The sequence below is a fragment of the Schistocerca serialis genome, chromosome 12 (assembly GCF_023864345.2).
Source record: "Schistocerca serialis cubense isolate TAMUIC-IGC-003099 chromosome 12, iqSchSeri2.2, whole genome shotgun sequence".
Classification (NCBI taxonomy): Eukaryota; Metazoa; Arthropoda; class Insecta; order Orthoptera; family Acrididae; genus Schistocerca; species Schistocerca serialis.
Genome location: NC_064649.1, coordinates 144,003,125 through 144,027,089, shown reverse-complemented (window position 1 = coordinate 144,027,089; position 23,965 = coordinate 144,003,125). Strand labels below are relative to the sequence as shown.

Genomic DNA, 23,965 nt, shown 5'->3' with positions numbered 1-23,965 from the left:
AAACTTACGGCATATCATCGATGCCTGGTCTATAATAACTATCGCCGCGTCTAGTGGGCAGCCGCTTTCTGCTAGTTTGACCTGATAAGCCCTAATTTTCGTCCTCAAAGCCCTTCTCGCCGCTGAGTGCATCGCCGCTGGCGTCTGTATCTTCACAGAATCGGCGCAATCGATCGCCGATTTTGATTTGGAAGGCATTTTCCACGTGCATTAATGCAGTATGGCCTACGCTGAATAGACAGACGGCCCGATTTGAAGCAATGTTGACAATTTCGCTTCGGCTGGATGTTATTTTTGGAGCGTATCTCCAAATGAGACTATTGAAGCTTTCGTTCAGATTTTGAGTAAAACAACGCTCCAGCGAAGATGGTTTACTCAGATCGATATAAACAGGGGGGATGGCATCGATAACGACGTGTGGCAACCGGTCCCTAACTCCGAGGGGGGGGGGGGGGGCGTGCACTCTCGGGTTCGAACGCTCACAGAATCGTAACTTTTTGAAGTTCGCGCATAATATTTTGGGGAAGAATTCTTCAATGTATATACATTCTAATTCCGTAATTAAAAAAATCTGGAGTCTTTTTCGACCATCACCCTGTCGTCCTCCCTTAAGCGCAGTAAGGCCCCACTGCCAGGCTACGAAAGATACCCCCAGGCCGTAACACCAAACTCTCTGCACTTCACTGTTGGCAATACACACGATGGCACGTAATGTTCTCCAGGCTTTCTCCCAAACCCTTCCATCCGATTACCGCAGGTCAGAACGCGATCCATCACTCTGGATCACTCAGTGTCCAGTGAAGTCACCCTCTAGACAACCTTAGCATTGGCTACAGAAAGCTGTGCCTCACGAGCAGATGCTCCACCAGTGCACCCCATTCCTTTTAACTCCCTGTGCACAGTCATTGTACTAGCTCGACTGCTAGTAACACTTAGGATCTCGCGACTCATTCATTCAGCTGGTTTCACGCGGTTTTTTAAAATCAACCTCCGACCCTGTCCCTCAGTACGTGAGGTGTGTGTGTGTGTGTGTGTGTGTGTGTGTGTGTGTGTGTGTGTGTGTGTGTGTGTCTGTGGACTTGGTTCACCCGCGGTGGCTGTTCCTTCTCGTTTGCACTCAATAAAATGGTTCAAATGGCTCTGAGCACTATGGGACTCAACATCTGAGGTCATCAGTCCCATAGAACTTAGAACTACATATACCTAACTAACCTAAGGACATCACACACCTCAATGCCCGAGGCAGGGTTCGAACCTGCGACCGTAGCAGTCGCGCGGTTCCATACAGTAGCGCCTAGAACCGCTCGGCCACCGCACTTAACAGCCACATGGCCAGCAACTGAGTTGGACGGCTTTAGAAGGGTTAAATTTTCTCTGATGAATCTGTTAGTCAAGTGACATCCAGTGACTTGTCCAGGCTGGAAATCATTGAGCTCTCCTGCCCGACCCACCCTGCTGTCACTGACTCCCTACTGACGATCCGACACTCCCCGCCTCCTTTTATACTGCCCATCGTTACATCTGGTGGTCAGTTTCACATTACACACAGGTATCCGGATACTTTTGATAAGACAGTGTATCTCTTAATACGTATTCTTGCCCGTGTTAACCCAAAAATTTGAGTCTTTAGTGAGCACGCGGCTTTTCAGAAAAATATTGTAGGTATAAATTTTTATAACTATAATAAAGCCATATTATAAATACAAAAATCAAACAATGATACTGATAAACCACTCATACATATTTAACACCAATTTACACACCAAAATCTAAATGTAAATAAATATTTAAAATAAATCCTATATTAGCCTAGTAGTTTACAGCTCACGCCACAATTTTCAGAAATATAAAAGCTATTTAGCGCAGAGGTACTCGATTGACTCTTACATTCAATACACTGGATCCATGTTTGCTTGACTCAGGGTGAAAACGAACCAAACAAGTCACTACCATCCCTTTCTTCACTAAATAAGACTATTCGTTCCATTTCCTTTTACATCCTTTTTTATGGATTCTCTTTATTTTCCGTTGCTTTCCTGAAGAAGAATTTTCACGGATTTTTAAAAATTGCATTTTGAGTGTGTTAAAAGTCTGGTGTAGGTGCCCAAGTGATTTTCCATGGCCCTTCAGTGTTCTGCGGATGTGTACTGAATTTTACGCTTACGAACGCAGACGCTAATCGACATGGTAATGGTTGGGTCACTATCGCTTTAGGACGTGGTCCTAAAGTAGAGACTGTAGCAGGGCTTGAGACTTTTAACAGTCGAGAAATTATTGCTTATCGGGCATTTCAGATTTGTGAGGCCTAAGAGATACGCTGGCTCTAAGCACTATGGGACTTATCATCTGAGGTCATCAGTCCCCTAGAACTTAGAACTACTTAAACCTAACCAACCTAAGGACATCACACACATCCATGCCCGACGCAGGATTGGAACCTGCGACCGTAGGGGTCGCGCGGGTCCAGACTGAAGCGCCTAAAACCGCTCGGCCACTTCGGCCGGCACCTGAGAGATGCCGTTGATTCTTAGGACGAGGAATCATCGTAAAATAAATGAGTCAGTGTCTGTGTCGCTATGAGTTAAAGGAGCTCTTAATTGTTACAATATTAAAGTTATTTGTGATGTGACACATTATTGTTGTTGTCGTCGTCTTCAGTCCTGAGACTGGTTTGATGCAGGTCTCCATGCTACTCTATCCTGTGCAAGCTTCTTCATCTCCCAGTTCTTACTGCAGCCTACATCCTTCTGAATCTGCTTAGTGAATCCATCACTTGGTCCCCCTCTACGATTATTACCCGCCACGCTGCCCTCAAATGCTAAATTGGTGATCCCTTGATGCCTCAGAACATGTCCTACCAACCGATCCCTTCTTAAGTTCTGCCACAAATTCCTCTTCTCCTCATTAGTTATGTGGTCTACACATCTCATCTTCAGCATTCTTCTGTAGCATCACATTTCGAAAGCTTCTATTCTCTTCTTGTCTAAACTATTTATCGTCCATGTTTCACTTCCATACGTGGCTACACTCCATACAAATACTTTCAGAAGCGACTTCCAGACACTTAAATCAATACTCGATGTTGACAGATTTCTCTTCTTCATAAATGCTTTGCTCGCCATTGTAATTCTACATTTTTATCCTCTATACTTCGACAATCATCAGTTATTGTGGAAATTATAATAAAGTTCCATTCCTGTCACTTGTCCTTCACGGAAAATAAAAAAAATTATATTAAATAATACGCACAGCAAGAAAAGAACTCCACTGGGTCGTGGGTAAGGACCCATACCAAACAACGCAGTTACTGATTCACCAACAGATACTGACAAGTCCGCGAGGGGGGGGGGGCGCAACACGGGGGGCGGGGGGGGGGGAGGGGGAATCATGCCCCCCGTTTATCGTATATTCCATTGTCTGTTGTTACTCAAAGTACGTATCTTGATATATATCTCCGATATAATATATATACTCTATGTAAGTATATAGCGTTGAAGAAGGTGAGCGCGGCGGCGCGTAGCCTAGTTCTGCAACGTACGCGCCGCGCAAAAATCCCGCAACCGTAAGTGTCAGGCCGCGCTGCCGCTGGATAAGGACGTGCTGTATGAGTGACGTTTCTCTGAAGACGGCGTCAGACGCCCAGCAGCAGCATCGACACAGCCTGAGCACGCCGCGTTACTACAGGAGGAGAAGTGCCTCGCGCCTCACACTATCTAAAGCTGTCCATAATCTTCTGATCAATACGAGGAACGATGTAGGTAGCCAAGTGATTCTGCATGGACCTTCACTGTTTTGCGGATGTGTACTGAATTTTACGCTTAGAAACGCATACGCTAATGTGATGTAGTGTAGTGTGCGTACTGTAAGACCTTCGGTACACACATCATCAGATTATTTGACTTGTCGCTCTAACGAAGTAGGCGAGTGTCAGCAATTTGTCTTGTGGTCTTATCGTGGCGTGTTTATCTTCTGCCGTTAGGTCAGACGATACAAATGCCACTTGCACGCTTAGAGTAGCAGATTGACGGTGACCAACTTTAAACTGAACTTGATTAATTTTCACACACATTTATTAAAATAATAAGAGGCATAAAAATTACTTAACTTGGTTCTGGATGCTATTTACAATTGACAATCTGAAGTTCCTTTGCTCTTGGTATGTTAATCTTATTCTCACATATCTCTGATACTTGACAAAGTGTCTATACATTTATCTCCATGGCTATGTACAGGAATATGGTCATCTTATTCGGCGCAGACTGAAACTTGACTATAGACTGGTACAGACTAATGCAGACTGACGCAGACTGACTAATCGGAGGTCTGTACACTCGTTATAATACCTGGCGCGTTCATGTATCACTGTGCGAGTGTGATCCGCGAGGAGAAAAGGTTCTACGTAAGCAGCAATCTCATTGGCTGCGTTACATATTAATACGCGGATCGGCGGAAGCAGAATTTGGTCTGTCTCTAAGGCAGCGCCATCTCGTAGTGCGGAGACAGACGAGCGCTGCGCCTGCGCTGTTGTGCTTAGCGGAGCGCGCTCTAGTCGGAAAGTTGTGTACGCGCTGAGTACGCGGAACTATGTACACAACATCTAGCAAGACACCATTCCGGAGAGCTCTGGCCCAGGCGCTGTCTGCATCTGTAGTTGTTCAGTGAGAGTCTCAATCAGAAACTTCGCTATGTACGACCCCGTGCCTCTCACCCGTCACCGCCGACTAACGGACCGTCAGTCTCTGCCCTCAGCATCACTCGGACTTGGCCTCTGCATCGGAGATGATCAGCAACTTGGTATTGGCCGTCGAACTCGACTACGTTATTTGTTCTGCTCCCGAGTGAATACAAAACTTCGGCTGTTTCATCATTACGGCCTACTTTCGGACTAATCACGAACATTCAAAACCTGCTGTAGTGATTAGGTTTCCTCGAAAGGGCTAGTACTTGGGATTATGGACTTTTCAGTATAACTGTCCTATGTCGTTTACCTGGCCTCTGTTCTCATTGCACATCAACTAGAACCACACATACCACGTAGCTTAGCGTATCACAACACCAGTTTTCGAGGTTAACACATGCATTTTAACACATTATAAGCAAAGAAAATTTAGGATTTACCAGATGACGATTAGTTTGGCTTTGGGAAAGGTAAAGGCACCAGAGAGGCAGTTCTGACGTTGTGGCTGAGAATAGCAGCAAGACTAAACAAAAATCAAGAGACGTTCATAGGATATGTCGACCTGGAAAAACCATTCGACAGTGTTAAATAGTGCAAGAAGTTCGAAATTCGGAGGAAAATAGGGGTAAATTACAAGGAGAGTCAAAAGGGAATAATAAGAATGGAAGACGAAGAACGGAGGGCTCGGATTAAAAAAAGGTTAAGACAGGAATGTAATCTTTCAACCCTTCTGTTCAACCTATACATCGAAGACGCAATGACGGAAACAAAAGAAAGATTCAGGAGTCGAATCAAAATTCAAGATGAGAGAAAATCAGTGATGGGATTCGTTGATGACATTGCTATCCTGAGTGAAAGTCAGGAAGAATTACATGATCTGCTGAACTGAATGAAGTTTTTGGTAAGAACTGGATATGGATTGAGAGACAATGGAAGAAAAACGGAAGTAGTGAGCAGCAGGAGAAATGAGAACAGTGAAAAACTTAGCATCAGGATAACAGTCAGGAAGTAGAAGAAGTTAACGAATTCTGCTACCTAGGCAGCAAAATAACCCATGACGGGCGGAGCAAGGAGGACATCAAAAGCACACTAGTGGTGGCAAAAAATGGCATTCCTGGCCAAGTAGTAGTAGTAGTTAGTGTTTAACGTCCCGTCGACAACGAGGTCATTAGAGACGGAGCGCAAGCTCGGGTTAGGGAAGGATTGGGAAGGAAATCGGCCGTGCCCTTTCAAAGGAACCATCCCGGCATTTGCCTGAAACGATTTAGGGAAATCACGGGAAACCTAAATCAGGATGGCCGGAGACGGGCTTGAACCGTCGTCCTCCCGAATGTGAGTCCAGTGTGCTAACCACTGCGCCACCTCGCTCGGTATGCCTGGCCAAGAGAAGTCTGCTAGCATGAAACATAGGTCTTAATATGAGGAAGATATTTCTGAGAACGTACATTTGGAGCGCAGCGTTTTGTAGGAATGTCACATGGACTGTGGGAAAACTGGAACAGAAGAGAACCGAGGTATTTGAGATGTGGTGCTACAGAACAATGTTGAAAATTAGGCGGACATAAGGAATGGGGAGGTTTTCCGCAGAATCGGAGAGGAAAGGAATATGTGGAAAACACTGATATATTGAATGTCGTGTGACGAGGGCCTCCCGTCGGGCAGACCGCTCGCCTGGTGCAAGTCTTTCGATTTGACGCCACTTCGGCGACTTGCGCGTCGATGTGGATGAAATGATGGTGGTTAGGACAACACAACACACGGTCCCTGAGCGGAGAAAATCTCCGACCCAGCCAGGAATCGAACCCGGGCCCTTATGATTGACAGTCTGTCGCGCTGACCACTCAGCTATCGGAGGCGGACGAAAACACTGATATGGAGAAGGAACAGGATGACAGAACATCTGCCAAGACATCAGGGAAAGGCTTCCGTGGTACTAAAGGGAGCTGTAGAGGTGAATACTATAGAGAGAGACAGAGATTGGAATACTTTCAACAAATAATTGAGGACGTATGTGCTATTCTGAGATGAAGAGCATGGCACAGGAGAGGAATTCGTAGCAGGCTGCATTGAACCAGTTAGAATACCGATAACTCAAAACAAAAAAAGTTAAAAACAATAAAAATGAAAGTTCCTAGCAGACTAAAACTGTGTGCCAGGCCGAGACTCGAACTCGAGACCTTTGCCTTTCGCAGGCAAGTGCTCTACCGACTGAGCTACCCAAGCACGACTCACGCCCCGTCCTCACAGCTTTACTTCTGCCAGTACCTCGTTTCCTACCTTACAAACTTTACAGAAGCTCTCCTGCGAACCCTGCAGAACTACCACTCCTGGAAGAAAGGATATTGCGGAGACATGGCTTAGCCACAGCCTTGGGGGGTTGTTTGTAGAATAAGATTTTCACACTGCAGCGGAGTGTGCGCTGATATGAAACATCCTCGCAGATTAAAACTGTGTGCCAGACTGAGACTCGAACTCGGGATCTTTGGCTTTTGCGGGCAAGTGCTCTACCATCTGAGCTACCCAAGCACGACTCACGTCCCGTCCTCACAGCTTTACTTCTGCCAGTACCTCGTCTCCAAACTTCACAGAAGCTCTCCTGCGAACCTTGCAGAACCAGCACTCCTGAAAGAAAGGATACTGCGGAGACATGGCTTAGCCACAGCCTGGGGAATGTTTCCAGAAAGAGATTTTCACTCTGCAGCGGAGTATGCGCTGATATGAAACTTCCTGGCAGAATAAAACCGTGTGCCGGACTGAGACTCGAACTCGGGACCTTTGTCTGTCGTGGGCTAGTGCTCTTCCATCTAACAAGGGAACCTCCCAATCGCACCCCCCTCAGATTTAGTTATAAGGTGGCACAGTGGATAGGCCTTGAAAAACTGAACACAAATCAATCGAGAAAACAGGAAGAAGTTGTGTGGAACTATGAAAAAATAAGCAAAATATACAAACTGAGTAGTTCAAATGGTGCAAATGGCTCTGAGCAATATGGGACTTAACATCTGTGGTCATCAGTCCCCTAGAACGTAGAACTACTTAAACCTAACTAACCTAAGGACATCACACACATCCATGCCCGAGGCAGGATTCGAACCTGTGACCGTAGCAGTCGCGCGGTTCCGGACTGAGCGCCTTAACCGCGAGAAAACTGAGAAGTCCATGCGCAAGATAGGCAACATCAAGGATGCAGTGAGCTCAGGAGCGCCGTGGTCCAGTGGTTAGCGTGGGCAGCTACGGAAAGAGAGGTCCTTGGTTCAAGTCTAACCTCGAGTGGAAAGTTTATTTTCGCAAAGTTATGATCTGTTTGTTCGTTCATTGACGTCTCTGTTCACTGTAATAAGTTTAGTGTCTGTGTTTTGCGACCGCACCGCAAAACCGTGCGATTAGTAGACGAAAGGACGTGCCTCTCCAATGGGAACCGAAAACATTTGATCGCAAGGTCATAGGTCAACCGATTCCTCCACAGGAAAACACGTCTGATATATTCTATACGACACTGGTGACAGCATGTGCGTCACATGGCAGGAATATGTTGTCGACCCACCTTACTTGTACACTTGGTGTGTTGTGACGTAACAAGCTTGCTACGCCACACTGGGAAGGGAGCCGAAAGAAAGGCACGCGTACACACACGCCGACTGGCGTCAAGTCTGGAACAGGATAACTATTGAATGGTAGCAAGAAAAGTACGTAGTTGCTTTATACTTAACTTTTATTCTTTGATGAATACAGCGTTCTTCTGGAGACATTTATACTATAACTCTCAAACTAGGTAAGGCTAATGGCGACTTGCTAGGTCGTAGCCATGGACTTAGCAGAAGGCTATTCTAACTGTCTCTCGGCAAATGAGAGGAAGGCTTCGTCCGTATTGTCGCTAGCAATGTCGTCCGTACAACTGGGGCGAGTGCTCTATCGTATCTCGAGACCTGCCTTGTGGTGGCGCTAGGTCTGCGATCACACAGTGGCGACACGCGGGTCCGACATGTACTAAATGGACCGCGGCCGATTTAAGCTACCACCTAGCAAGTGTGGTGTCTGGCGGTGACACCACATTCCTCCCCCGCAAATCGGCGAACGGTAGTGTGATAAGGCTTCCGCCCGCCGTGGGGAGGACCCCATGTTGACGCATGCGATGAGGTGGGGAGCCTAACAACTGGCGAGGCTGTGCCACCCGCACCCGGCCATTCGGTCCGAGGGGATCTAGGAAACGCCTGAAAACCTAGTCCAGGGTGCACGTCAACATGCGGTGTATGCGCCCGTAATAAGACAGGAGGGGCCGAAGGGTCGACCTCCATTGCGTCGGGGTACCCGACGCGCGATAACGTCATGTGGCCCGGAGAGATAACGTCATGTGGCCCGGAGCGGGCAAGAGGTCCATGGCGGAGGACGGCTGGTCACAGGAAGCGATCGGCGGCGCGTGACCCAGGGAGGCGCTTGGCGGCTGCAGCGAAGCGTCGAATGCGGGCGGCGCCGGCGGGAGAACAGGCGGCGGCGGCGGCGGCTGCTGCGGCGGCGCGTCGCCATCGGGCAAAATGGAAGGCATCGTCGGGAACACCTGGGGATGAGGCGAGCCAGTAGATGGGTCGCCAGGGCGCTGACCGGACGGCACCGTCGCTGAAAGCAGACGGGGAGCGGCAGAACCCGTGCGACGACAGAGGCGCAGCTGGTGGAGATGCCGACGCACCTCAGCAGAGGCCCCCAAAACCAAATACATCGCGCGGCCGAGGTAGCGAAGAATGCGCCCTGCGAGCCAACGCCGTGAACCTCGATAGTTGCGATAAAATACAACGTCGCCTGGAACAAAAGCAGAAGTCTGCCGCTGCACATGAACCTTATGCGGCGGGTGCAGCAAAGACATCAAGGTTCGATGAGGACGACTGTGGAGCAACTCAGCCGGCGAGCGACCATCTCGGGGCTGAGAGCAATACGAGGACAAAAAGAGCAACAATGCGTCCTCCTGAGAATGCGACTCTTTCAACTTCAACATCTGTGACTTGAAAGTCCGGACCAATTGTTCAGCGGCACTGTTTGAGTGAGGCGAAAACGGCGCGGATGTCAGATGTTGAATACCATTGGCTTTGCAGAAAGACTGAAATTCTGCAGACATGTATTGTGGGCCATTGTCAGAAACAATAGTCTGCGAAAGACCTTCAATGCAAAAGATAGGAGACAACGCTTGGATGGTGGCAGATGACGTCGTGGAAGACATCCGGACAACGAAAGGAAAATTACTGAAGGCATCTACCACAACCAACCATCTAGCATTCCAGAATGGACCAGCAAAATCGATGTGCAAGCGTTGCCAAGGGGAAGTGGCTTTTAGGCCATGCAAAGAATTTCCGCGGCGGTGCGGATTGTTGTTCGGCACACTCCATGCAAGAAGAACACATATTCGTAATCGCAGCATCGATTCCGAACCAAGTACAGTGCTGACGAGCAAGTTGTTTCGTTCGCACTATACCCCAATGTCCTTGGTGAAGAAGCCGTAAAACAGAGGACTGTAACGAACGTGGGACCACGACTCGGGACTGATCATTATCAGAACGCAACAATAAAACACCACGTCGAACAAAAAGTCTCTCCTTGTGAGCAAGAATTCGGCGAACCAACGGATCCGCAATTGGAGACCTTGACAAAGGCCATTGCGTAGCAACAAAACGCAAAACGGTAGCAAGGACAGGGTCAGCAGCTGTGGCTGTAGCGACACGACGAAAATCAATCGGAAACGATTCGATCACTTCATCGGTTTCCGAATCAATGAACAGGCAAGCAAGTTCGGAAGAATCGAATGCTCTATCCTCAGCAACAGGCAAACTGGACAACGCATCGGCGTTTCCGTGCTTAGCAGTGGACCGATACAAGATATCGTAGCGGTACTGCGAGAGGAAAATAGACCAGCGAATGAATTTCTGCGCTGTACGTGGAGGTACAGGCTTGGTCGGATGAAAAAGCGACGTCAAAGGTTTGTGGTCTGTGATGATGGTAAAGTGACGACCATACAAGAAATCATGGAACTTAGTAACACCAAATACGAGAGCCAAAGCTTCTTTCTCTATCTGTGAGTAATTTCTTTGCGCAGACGAGAGCAATTTGGACGCAAAGGCAATAGGGCGATCATGAGAGCCTACTTTGTGCGCAAGCACAGCACCGATCCCGAAATCCGATGCATCTACCATCAACAAAAGGGGTGTCTGGGGATCGAAAGGCGTGAGGCAAGTATTAGAAAGCAACGCCGATTTCAACTGGCGAAAGGCGCGTTCGCATTCCGTCGTCCAGACGAACGGAACACCTGTACGGCGCAAGCGATGAAGCGGAGCTGAAATGGAAGAGGCATTGCGGACATTCACTCACACCTTGTGATTTTAAATCGTGTAATGTTCTTGCGACCTCATCACGCAAAGCATGGGGAACATTGCGCGCTCTGAAAAAGTTCCGTTGCACGTTGACTTTCAGTTCCAAATGTGCTTCATAGTTTTTAGCGCAACCGAAGCCCGGTGCAAAAATGTCTGCAAATTCTTCACATAACCTAGAAACACTGTCTGAAGGCACAGTCTGATTCACTGATAGGACCTGATTTACTATAGACATGTTAAACAACTGAAATAAATCTAAACCAAACAAGTTCACTGCAGTAGACGAACGAAGAACGTAAAATGACACAAGTTTTGTTTGTCCCTTGTATGTTGCAAGAAGAGTGCACTGTCCTAACACAGGGATCTGCTGTCCTGAATAACTTTTTAACTGAACATTTGCGCACGCAACGGAGGTGCGCCCAGTTGCTTGTACGTGTCGTGATTGAGCAATGAAACTGCAGCTCCGGTATCGAGCTGTAATGGTATGACCTTGCCATTAAAGTCCAAATCGACAAAAAGTTTATTGTCCTGCTGACGACAAGAGCGACTGTCTCGTGCAATTTGAACAGACACTGGTACAGCATCACTTGCTAATTGACGTGATTTCCGGCGACGTCGAAGCACACTTTTTGTGGGACGAACACAGTCACTGTTAGAGAAAGTGTCACTGGACGGGGTGGAAGTAACGACATGAATGTCCATGGGCGAAGGTCCACGAGCCTGAGTGTCCTTGGTTCGATTCCGGCGCGAAGCAAAGGGCCGGGAATGGTTGTGATTGTCTGATCCGAGCTTTTTCTGGCAAACACTTTGAACATGTCCTTTCCTATTGCAGAAAAAGCAAATAGCTTGGCATGACGGGCAATGTTCACGCGAATGTCGAGTAGCACACCGCAGGCATGATTTCACTGCATTTGTGTGCTGGCGCGGCACACGTGGCTTAGAGCGCGGCGGCATCTGCGTCGACGTGCGCGAGGGCAATTTACCCGGCCGCGCAGTGCGAGCGCGCCCGTCGGGCCGGTTAATGTTACACACAGCTGGCGAAGTTTCAAAAGATTCCTGAGCACAGTCAAGTGTGTCTTGTCTATCCAATATGTCTATCACTTGTTGAAGGGAGGGATTAACTAGTTTCAAAATTTGCTCCCGTATGCGAACATCAGAAACGTTCTGTGCAATTGCATCACGTACCATTGCATCGGAATAAGAAAGGCCACAGTCACAGTCAAAGGCACAGTCCCTAGTAAGTCCTTGCAATGTTGCTACCCACTCCCTATTAGTTTGACCGGCCGTACGTTTCGTACGAAAAAACGTATACCGTTTGGCAACCACATTAACTGTTTCTTTGAAATAGGCATCTAAAGCAGACAAAATCCCATCCTCGTTGCCAGTCTGTTGTGACGTAACAAGCTTGCTACGCCACACTGGGAAGGGAGCCGAAAGAAAGGCACGCGTACACACACGCCGACTGGCGTCAAGTCTGGAACAGGATAACTATTGAATGGTAGCAAGAAAAGTACGTAGTTGCTTTATACTTAACTTTTATTCTTTGATGAATACAGCGTTCTTCTGGAGACATTTATACTATAACTCTCAAACTAGGTAAGGCTAATGGCGACTTGCTAGGTCGTAGCCATGGACTTAGCAGAAGGCTATTCTAACTGTCTCTCGGCAAATGAGAGGAAGGCTTCGTCCGTATTGTCGCTAGCAATGTCGTCCGTACAACTGGGGCGAGTGCTCTATCGTATCTCGAGACCTGCCTTGTGGTGGCGCTAGGTCTGCAATCACACAGTGGCGACACGCGGGTCCGACATGTACTAAATGGACCAAGGCCGATTTAAGCTACCACCTAGCAAGTGTGGTGTCTGGCGGTGACACCACAGGTGAATGGGTAAAAAGAGTCTTCTACCTTGCCCGATTTAGGTTTTATTGTGGATGTGATAATCACTCCCAAAAAAGTGATGAAAACATAAGAGTTACTCACATAAACTGCAACAAATGGATGCGACAGTTTCACAATCGCACAGTTTTCGCTGTGATCTGTCAAAACATATGTTTTTAACGTTTTCAAATTTTCCCTTGTGTAGACCGTCAAATCCTGCATATGTCCAAACAAATCTGAACATGTCTTGGAATTTTGGAGAGCGAAGTTGATTATATGAAAAATTAAAGTTTCCACTCGAGGGAAGACTTGAACCAGGAACCCCTCGTTCCGCAGCTGCTCATGCTAACCACGGGACCACGGCGCTCCTGAGCTCACAGTCTCCTTAATGTTGCCTATCTTGCACATGGACTACACAGTTTGTATATTTTGCTTGTTTTTTTCATAGTTCCACACAACTTCTTCCTGTTTTCTCGATTGATCTGTGTTCAGTTTATCAAGGCCTATCCACTGTGCCAACTAATAACTAAATCTGAGAAATCTGAGGGGGGTGCGATGGGGAGGTTCCCTTGTAAGTAGAGCTTCTGTGAAGTTTGGAGACGAGGTACTGGCAGAAGTAAAGGTGTGAGGACGGGGCGTGAGTCGTGCTTAGGTATCTCAGTTTGTAGAGCACTTGCCCACGAAAGGCAAAGGTCCCGAGTTCGAGTTTCGATCCGGCACACAGTTTTAATCTGCCAGGAAGTTTCATATCAGCGCACACTCCGCTGCAGAGGGAAAATCTCATTGACTAAATATTCTATGGGAATAGACATCGTCCCTCCCTTGGTGCCTCCCTCCCTGCCGCTCCCCTCCCCACCGTCCCCAACTCGCCCTATGAGATTTGCATTACGACACCTTGCAAGTGCGCCGATGATACTGCTGTTGATCGCCCTAAGTTCAACACTATGGTCATGGTTCAAATGGCTCTGAGCACTATGGGACTTAACATCTATGGCCATCAGTCCCCTAGAACTTAGAACTACTTAAACCTAACTTACCTAAGGACATCACACAACACCCAGTCATCACGAGGCAGAGAAAATCCCTGACCCCTCCGGGAATCGAACCCGGGAACCCGGGCATGGGAAGCGAGAACGCTACCGCACGACCACGAGATGCGAACCACTACGGTCATAATCCAGAGCGTGCTAGAGGGCAGAGTGCGGACTCACCGAGCTGCTGCTTGTAGGCCCGCTGCTGCTCCCCGGGCTGGCGGTACCTCAGCAGGTTGTCGACGCAGCGGCGGCCCGTCTCGTGCGCCTGGAAGTGGATGAGCGGGTCCCTGCGCAGGCCGCCGCTGGGCGAAGGAGACGGCGAGGCTCGGGGGGGCCCGTCCACTGGCGGGGCGGTAGGCCGCTGGCCCTGCGAACCAGCCAGCTGGTGACCTCACTGTGCCGTAGCCACGGGGATGGCCTGAGCGACACCGTGGTGGAATGTCACTTCTGACCTTCCAGCTGAAAATCTAGCCACTTTGATGGCTCCCTCCCTTTGGGTTAATGATTTACGAGGGCCAGTCAGAAAGTAGTGGCTCCCAATATCTCCTCCTTCATTAAGTTCTAAACATTTCTACATACACCGATAAGCCAAATCATTATCAACAGCTGGCTAATTCCATGTTCGTCAGTCTTTGAAATAATATACATTTATTGAACAAATAAGCCCTCGGTCAGAGATATTAACTCAAAATTGATCAGGTTTCGACGCTACTATGAGCGTCGTCTTCAGAATAAAACTAACTGTTCTAAAACATATTACGTATATAATACATTAATAAAATTAAAGTTTGTACTGACCGAAAAGAGATGCAGTACTTACAAGTCACATTTTTAAAAAAAATCTAAGCCGAAAAGGCGACGTCATGAATAGTTTTAAATAAGATGGCGAGCCGGTAAGGGCTGCTCGTACTTGAGTGAACAAGGGTTGCAACAAGACTTGTTTTATTCTGAAGACGACGCTTATAGTAGCGTCGAAACCTCATCAGTTTGGCTTAATATCTCTGACCGAGGGCTTATTTGTTCTAATATAATTCTGACACGGTCGTTCAAAGTTTTACATTTACTGAGCTTATCAGGGATCCGACTGTTTGCTGGTAGGTTTGTGGGGGTGATGCCTACGCACAGGTCATGTAACTCGCGTAAATATCGGGCCGTTGATTCACGTATGTGGTGATGGCGCCCGATAGCGACCCTGACGGGTTCCATTGGATTTACATCAGGCGAATTTGGTCGCCGAGACACCAACGTGAGTTCACACTATAGCGCTCCTCAGGCCGGTGTAGCGCAGTTGCGGCTGCGAGCCACGGCCAGTTTCACTGCTGAAAGATGACATCGCCGTCGGGGAAATAAAGCGTGAAGGGATGCAGGTGGTTCGCGGCTGTCAGCGTGTCTTCGATTACTACCGCACGTCCCATGCGAGCGCAGCAGAACGCCTCTCACAGCACAGTACAGCTTCCACCAGCCTGCGTCCGTGGCGCGCTGCACGTTTCTGGACGGCGTTTGTGGAGACGACCAACGACCTACAGTAGCTAAGATCCGAGTCACCCGAAGAGCCGACAGGTTTTCATTGTTCGACGGTCGAATCCCGATGGTCCCGTGCCTACTGCAATCGTAACTGATGACATCTGAACAGGTAGGGGTGGTATCATGCACATTCCACGTTCAACAATGTACGGTGACTGGTGTGCTCCGAAACACTAGTGTGTCCACCAACATTATGCTCTTTCCGCAGAGACGCCACAAATCACCATCTATCCTACTTCAGACAAGCCTCCGAATCCGTGGACAGTCGAGAACGTCCAACCATTTAGTGCGTAGTCGTAGTTTCATTTTCCTCCTACCTCCTCACGACAGTAGCACGTGAACATTCGACCAGCTTTCGCCGTTCTCGAGATAAACTAATAACTATCTGCCTTTGGGTAAAGTCACTTGTCTCAATGGATTTGCCCATTTGCAGCCCATATCTTCTCTATGGTGATCACTGCCCGTGTCTCTCAGCTCAAAGTAAGTACAGGGTTATTACAAATGATTGAAGCGATTTCACAGCTCTACAATAACTTTATTATTTGAGATATTTTCACAATGCTTGGCACACACATACAAAAACTCAAAAAGTTTTTTTAGGCATTTACAAATGTTCGATATGTGCCCCTTTAATGATTCGGCAGACATCAAGCCGATAATCAAGTTCCTCCCACACTCGGTGCAGCATGTCCCCATCGATGAGTTCGAAAGCATCGTTGATGCGAGCTCGCAGTTCTGGCACGTTTCTTGGTAGAGGAGGTTTAAACACTGAATCTTTCACCTAACCCCACAGAAAGAAGTCGCATGGGGTTAAGTCGGGAGAGCGTGGAGGCCATGACATGAATTGCTGATCATGATCTCCACCACGACCGATCTATCGGTTTTCCAATCTCCTGTTTAAGAAATGCCGAACATCATGATGGAAGTGCGGTGGAGCACCATCCTGTTGAAAGATGAAGTCGGCGCTGTCGGTCTCCAGTTGTGGCATGAGCCAATTTTCCAGCATGTCCAGTTACACGTGTCCTGTAACGTTTTTCTTGCAGAAGAAAAAGGGGCCGTAAACTTTAAACTGTGAGATTGCACAAAACACGTTAACTTTTGGTGAATTGTGAATTTGCTGCACGAATGCGTGAGGATTCTCTACCGCCCATATTCGCACATTGTGTCTGTTCACTTCACCATTAAGAAAAAATGTTGCTTCATCACTGAAAACAAGTTTCGTACTGAGCGCATCCTCTTCCGTGAGCTGTTGCAACCGCGACGAAAATTCAAAGCGTTTGACTTTGTCATCGGGTGTCAGGGCTTGTAGCAATTGTAAACGGTAAGGCTTCTGCTTTAGCCTTTTCCGTAAGATTTTCCAAACCGTCGGCTGTGGTACGTTTAGCTCCCTGTTTGCTTTATTCGTCGACTTCCGCGGGCTCCGCGTGAAACTTGCCCGCACGCGTTCAATCGTTTCTTCGCTCACTGCAGGCCGGCCCGTCGATTTTCCCTTACAGAGGCATCCAGAAGCTTTAAACTGCGCATACCATCGCCGAATGGAGTTAGCAGTTGGTGGACCTTAGTTGAACTTCGTCCTGAAGTGCCGTTGCACTGTTATGACTGACTGATGTGAGTGCATTTCAAGCACGACATACGCTTTCTCGGCTCTTGTCGCCATTTTGTCTCACTGCGCTCTCGAGCGCTCTGGCGGCAGAAACCTGAAGTGCGGCTTCAGCCGAACAAAACTTTATGAGTTTTTCTACGTATCTGTAGTGTGTCGTGGCCATATGTCAATGAATGGAGCTACAGTGAATTTATGAAATCGCTTCAATCATTTGTAATAGCCCTGTATTATATTCAAATGTCTTTTTGTTTTTTATGTTATACTTTCTAACATGTTCCACACCCATGAGAAACGTCTCATTTTTTTGGGTGTATGGAACTAAAACTGAATCTAATCTAACTAATCAGTTCAGTTTAGAATGATTTAAAAGAGTTTCATGTTCTATAACGAAAACAAGCTGGCTTTCTTCTGTTCAAAGTAGTTTTAGGAATTCATGCTGTATTTTGTAAGTGATACTACGTCCATACGTCTACGTAACAGTAGTATTGAAAACAGTCGTTGCCCCAAAGGAAAGTTAACCTGAAAATCAATCCTTTGCGTAGTAACAAGTAAAGAATAACTCATTTTTTCCCACGATTAGGCATATTCATGCGTTACATAGCACACTACAGATTCCATAACGTGTTGCTGGTAATTTATTATTACTGATGGTAATTAAGATGACTAACATCATTCCATTTCAGTTTAATGTCTTTTGTGTTCACTTCACACATGTCTCTTACATGTAAGTCAGTGCGTGTTCATTTTCTCCATTTAGTGCTTTGCCTTTCTAATACGGCATTTATGTGATTTCAAAGTCATTAAAATCATTTACCGAAATTAACACTCGCGCATTTCGAGCTGGCGATCGTCTTATACTGCAATCTATAATCATTCAACCCAAATTTCGGCTTTCAAAATTACGGCTCACTACCGTGAACTTTAATTTTTAATTGCTGTCTGCATTTCGATCGTTGCTGTAGGTAGCAATAAACACTCGTGCTATAGCCATCGAGTTTTAACTATACATATTCTATCGGTAAGCATTGATCGCATTCGATTCCTTGTTTGCACTAACAGCGCAATATCAGGTAAACATGTCACAATGAAACAGGTATGTTATAATATAACAAGAGACCTCCAAAATGAACATCTAGGCACTCTGATGAGTTTTTCTGGGCTGTCTCATCAGATTCCCACCTCTCCTCGCTGACAATGAACAGCTTCCAACAACGTTGCACCACCGGCAACCCGACTCTTAACAATTCTATCGTCCCCCCTCTAATTTCGATATCTAGTTGGCTACTGCTGCTGTACCGACACGTTCCACCAACCTTGCAGCTCCATCTTCCCGCAACGAAATTTCAACCGTCAGTCTCTCCGAGATATCTAACTGTGCCCTACAATTTACCCACCTTACCAATAATAATCCTACCCCAACCATTCCATCACATCAGGGCTCCCTTTCCTTTTCCTCTTCTTTTCTCCCCACATCTTTCCCCCTTCGTACACTAACAGTAAAAAATCGCAAGACCAAAAAATAATTAATGTAGAGCAATTAAAGTTCAGGAATACATTTTTCTAGCTAACTTATGCAAGTAATAACATTGCAAGATCGCTGGTTAATATAAACGTGGAATAGGCCATTGCAAATACGAAATGCTGGTGGACTGAGTCAATAATTAAATCACTGAAGTTTAAGGACTCTCATCGTTAAGATGGAGTGCCTAGCAGAATATTTAAGTACTGTGCTGCACATGTTAGCCCTGCATTTAGCTATATTTGTAATTTTCCTTCAGGAAAGGTTAGTGTCCTGAGCGATTAGAGTAGTAGTAAAGCCGCTTTATAAAAAGGGGCAAAGCGGTAATGTAGATAACTTTAGATCTATTTATATGCCATCAGTGTTTGCAGAAGTTATTGAAAAGGCTGTGTATGTAAGGATAATTGATCATTTTTCGTCACACAATTTGCTATCAGATGTGCAGTTCGGCTTTACAAGTCGTTTAACAACTGAAAATGCTATATTCTCTTTTCTCTGTGAGGTACTGGATGGGCTAAACAAAAGGGTTAGAACGCCTGGCAAATTTTTTATTTAATTAAGGCAATTGATTGTGTTGATCACAAAATATTGCTCCAGAAGTTGGACCATTCCGGAATATGGGGTGTAGCTCACAATTGGTTCATCTCTTACTTTAGCAAGAGGCAGCAAAAGGTCATTATTCACAATGTTGATAACGGCTGTGATGTGGGGTCTGAGTGGGGTACTGTCAAGTGGGAGGTGCCCCAGGGATCAGTGATGGGCCACTCCTGTTCCTTATTTATGTAAATGATATGCCCTCTAGTATTAAGGGTAACTCCAAAATATTTCTGTTTGCTGATGACACTAGCTTGGTAGTATAGGATGTTGTGTGAGGTATTGACTCGGTTTCAAATAGTGCAGTACATGACCTAAGCTCATGATTTGTAGAAAATAAACTAACGCTAAATCCCAGTAAGACTCGGTTTTTACAGTTTCTAACACACAATTCAACAAAACCTGACGTTTTTATTTCACAGATTGGGCATATGATTAGTGACAAAAGAACAGCTCAAATTTTTAGGTGTTCAGATAGATTAGTCGTGGAAAGTCCACGTTCAGGATCTTGTTCACAGACTTAATGCAGTCATTTTTACTATTCGAACGATATGTGAAGTGAGTGATCGTTCGACACGAAAGTTAGCCTACTTTGCTGATTTTCATTCGCTTATATCGTATAGCATTATATTTTGGAGTAACTAATGGCTCTGAGCACTATGGGACTTAACTGCTGAGATCATCAGTCTCCCAGAACTTAGAACTACTTAAACCTAACTAAGGACATCACACACATCCATGCCCGAGGCAGGATTCGAACCTGCGACCGTAGCAGTCGCGTGGTTCCAGACTGTAGCGCCTAGAACCGCTCGGCCACCGCGGCCGGCTTTTGGAGTAACTCTTCCAATTCTAAAATGATACTTTGGCTCAGAACGGGTGGTTCGGGCAATAAGTGGTGTAAGTTCACGAACGTCTTGTCGACCTCTGTTTACGAGTCTGGATATTTGGACATTGGCCTCTCAATATATACATATTCCTTACTGTCATTTCTTGTTAACAATATTAGCTTATTCCAAAGAATAAGCAGCTTTCACTCGGTTAATACTCGGCAGAAATCAAACCTGCATTTGGTTCGAACTTCCTTAACTCTTGTGCAAAAAGCTGTGCAGTATGCTGCCGCATCCATTTTCAATTAGCTACCACTCGAATTCAAAAATGTTAGCAGTAATCCACGCGGTTTCAAATCGAAACTGAAGAGTTTCCGCATGGGTCACTCCTTCTATTCTGTCGAGAAGTTCCTTGAAAAATTAAGCTGATTCTTACTATATTGTTGAGTGCGTTTACTTAAACTTATGGAGTGACTTTTTTCGGGTTCATGTTCTATTTTTATCTGGTATTACTTTTATGTTGTAGTTTCATGTACTGACACGTTCCATGAGCTTGGAGATTTGCTCCTCAGTTTGGTCCTATGGAACGTGATGTGTGAAAATAAAAAAAAATTAATAACCGGTGTAGCTGCCAAATGTTGAATGCAAGCGTGTAAATGTGCATGCAATGCGTTGTGAGGTGCCGGTTGTCAGTTTGTGGGATGGACTTGTATGCCTGTTGTACTTGGTCAGTCAATACAGGGACGGTTAATGCTGTTTGTGGATGATCTCCGATATGCGCTCGATGACGCACAGATCTGGTGATCGAACAGGCCAAGGCAACATGCCGACACTCTGTAGAGCACGCTGAGTTACAAGAGCGGTATGTGAGTGAGCGTTATCGTGTTGGAAAACACCACCTGGAATGCTGCTCAGTAATGGCAGCACAACAGTTCGAAGAAGCAGACTGATGTACGGATTTGCAGTCAGGGAGGAAAGGATAACCACGAGAGTGTTCCTGCCGTCATACGGAATCGCACCCCGGACCGTAGCTCCCGGTGTAGGTCCAGGTGTCTGGCACGCAGGCAGATTAACTGCAAGCACTTAACTGATCGTTGTTGATAATTCTTCCGGGTTATAAGGCCGTGGTCCTCAGTATTTAGGCCGCCCTCCGACGCCTGACTCGTCAGTCGGCAGGACTCAACAGTACCAGCCATACCTCTGAGGATGTCCAACGTCGTATTGGACGGAATGTTAGGAATAGAAGTATTCCATGGACCACGGCCTTATAACCCGGAAGAATTATCAACAACAGTACCATCCGGTCGTGAAAGCCTTCATTATATGACTTAACTGATGACCACACGACCATTACTGCCCCCGAGGCAGAACCAGCTTTCACCAGGAAACACGACAGGCCGCCACCCTGCACCCCAGTCAGCTCTTGTTTGACATCACTGAAGTCGCAAATGGTGGTGGTTCGGGTTCAGTGGAACGCAAGCTATACAGGGCATCTAGTTCGGAGTTGTCCTTTAGGTAATCGATTTATAGTGACACTGTGGTGGCAACTGCTGCTGCAGATGTAGCACGATGCGACAGAGCCATATGCCGAGCACGACGGTCTAAACTCTCGATGGTGCCACGTAGCCGTCCGGAGCACGGTCTTCTTGCGACAATACGTTCTCGTGACCAGCGCTGCAACTAATCATGTACAGTGGCTACATTCCAGCCAAGTCTTTGTGCAGTATTGCACAAGAATCATCCAGCTTGTCGTGGCCCTATTTCACTAACTCGTTCAAACTCAGTGAGCTGTTGATAACGGTGTCTATTTCGCCTTAAAGGCATTCTTGTCCAACATTAACTAATCAGTCCAATTTCAAATGTAACTAACGCTCACGACCGCCACAATGTGTATTTAAGGCAAACGTGATTCACTTCCTCATAGCGCCACTCTTACGCGACTGGCGTGAAATTCGAATATACACTACTAGCCATTAAAATTGCTACACCAAGAAGAAATGCAGATGATAAACGGGTATTCATTGGACAAATATATTATACTACAACTGACATGTGATTACATTTTTAGCAATTTAGCTGCATAGATCCTGAGAAATCAGTACCCAGAACTACCACCTCTGGCCCTAATAACGTCTTTGATATGCCTGGGCATTGACTCAAACACAGCTTGGATGGGATGTACAGGTACAGCTGCCCATGCAGCTTCAACACGATACCACAGTTCATCAAGAGTAGTGACTGGCGTATTCTGACAAGCCAGTTGCTCGGCCATCGTTGACCAGACGTTTTCAATTGGAGAGACATCTGGAGAATGTGCTGGCAATCGAACATTTTCCAAATACGGAAAGGCCCGTAGAGGACCTGCAACATGCGATCGTGCATTATCCTGCTGAAATGTAGGGTTTCGCAGGGATCGAATGATGGGTAGAGCCACGGGTCGTAATACATCTGAAATGTACCGTCCACTATTCAAAGTGCCGTCAATGCAAACAAGAGGTGACCGAGACGTGTAACAAGTGGCACCCCATACCACACGCTTCCAATATGCGTTCACCACGATGTTGCCAAACACGGATGCGATCATCATGATGCTGTAAACAGAACCTGGGTTCATGCGAAAAAAGTGCGTTTTGCCATTCGTGCAACCAGGTTCGTCGTCGAGTACACCATCGCAGGCATGTGATACAGCATCAACGGTAACCGCAGCCATGGCCTCTGAGCTGATAGTCCGTGCTGCTGCAAACGTCGTCGAACTGTTCGTGCAGATGGTTGTTGTCTTGCAAACGTCCTCATCTGTTGACTCAGGGATCGAGACGTGGCTGCACGATCCGTTACAGCGGTGCGGATAAGATGCCTGTCATCTCGACTGCTAGTGATACGAGGCCGTTGGGATCCAGCACGGCGTTCCGTATTACCCTCCTGAACCCACCGATTCCATATTCTGCTAACAGTCATTGGATCTCCACCAACGCGAGTAGCAATGTCGCGATACGATAAACCGCAATCGCGATAGGCTGTTTGTGTATGAGAAATCTTCTGGAAACTTTCCTCATGTCAACACGTTGTAGGTGTCGCCACCGGCGTCAACCTTGTGTGGATGCTCTGAAAAGCTAACCATTTGCGTATCCCAGCATCTTCTTCCTGTGGGTTAAATTTCGCGTCTGTAGCACGTGGTGTAGCAATTTCAATGCCCAGTAGTGTACATCCTCTTTCAGATGTAGAAACACACCTACCACTTTTCGCGTATGTCCCACTACTTCTTATTGGTGTTGCCACTATTTTTCGTCACTGTATTATGTGGCCTTACCAACACCACAATCCCTTCCTTCCTATCTCCCCAGTATCCACTTCTCTTCCATTGATACTGCCAATAACATCTTTACACGTACATCGCATTGTCCTGCCCTAATAAATACATAATTTCTTCCCTCTTCAACAGAAGAGATTTTTCCCGGAACAGGTCCTCCAACTTTCAATGACATTGTGGTGCTTCATTTTTAAGATCGTTGTTTTCTACGTCATATGATAAATGCATTCTTATAGTTTTCGTTTTAGCTTTTATTAATCCTGTTTTAACTTTAAGGACGACGAAGATCACGTTTCAATTATATAACAATCTTCATTGGAACTTGGAATGCAGAGCTTGGAGTGCAGAGGTTGGTATTCGTATACATTCACTGGTGTCGAAAATTAAAGCGATAAACTGTTATTTCCTCGTCCTGTGTCTAATTCACAATATAATCATACAGTCAACAGATGTTGTTACGATCGTGTTCTGCACGGAAAATGGCATTTCGATCAACGAACAATCATAGCACCAAAGACGTCAGGGCACCTATCAAGCAAGGTAGTGTTTGCGGGGTAGTCCCACATCCACAATACCTATGTACTCAATCGCAGACAGTGCAGTACGGCCACAGAGAAGACGTTACCAGATTCTTTGTTGTGGAGGGCCAT

General features: G+C 46.5%; 1 protein-coding gene across 1 annotated transcript in view; it reads right to left on the bottom strand.

The window, feature by feature from the left end:
- LOC126428230 (uncharacterized) overlaps positions 1-23,965 on the bottom strand; it is a 362,438-nt gene that overhangs the window by 63,296 nt on the left and 275,177 nt on the right. Inside the window, exon 4 of the mRNA XM_050090146.1 lies at positions 14,119-14,308. Within this exon, the coding sequence (XP_049946103.1) occupies positions 14,119-14,308 (190 nt within the window). The remainder of the gene's footprint in view (positions 1-14,118; positions 14,309-23,965) is intronic.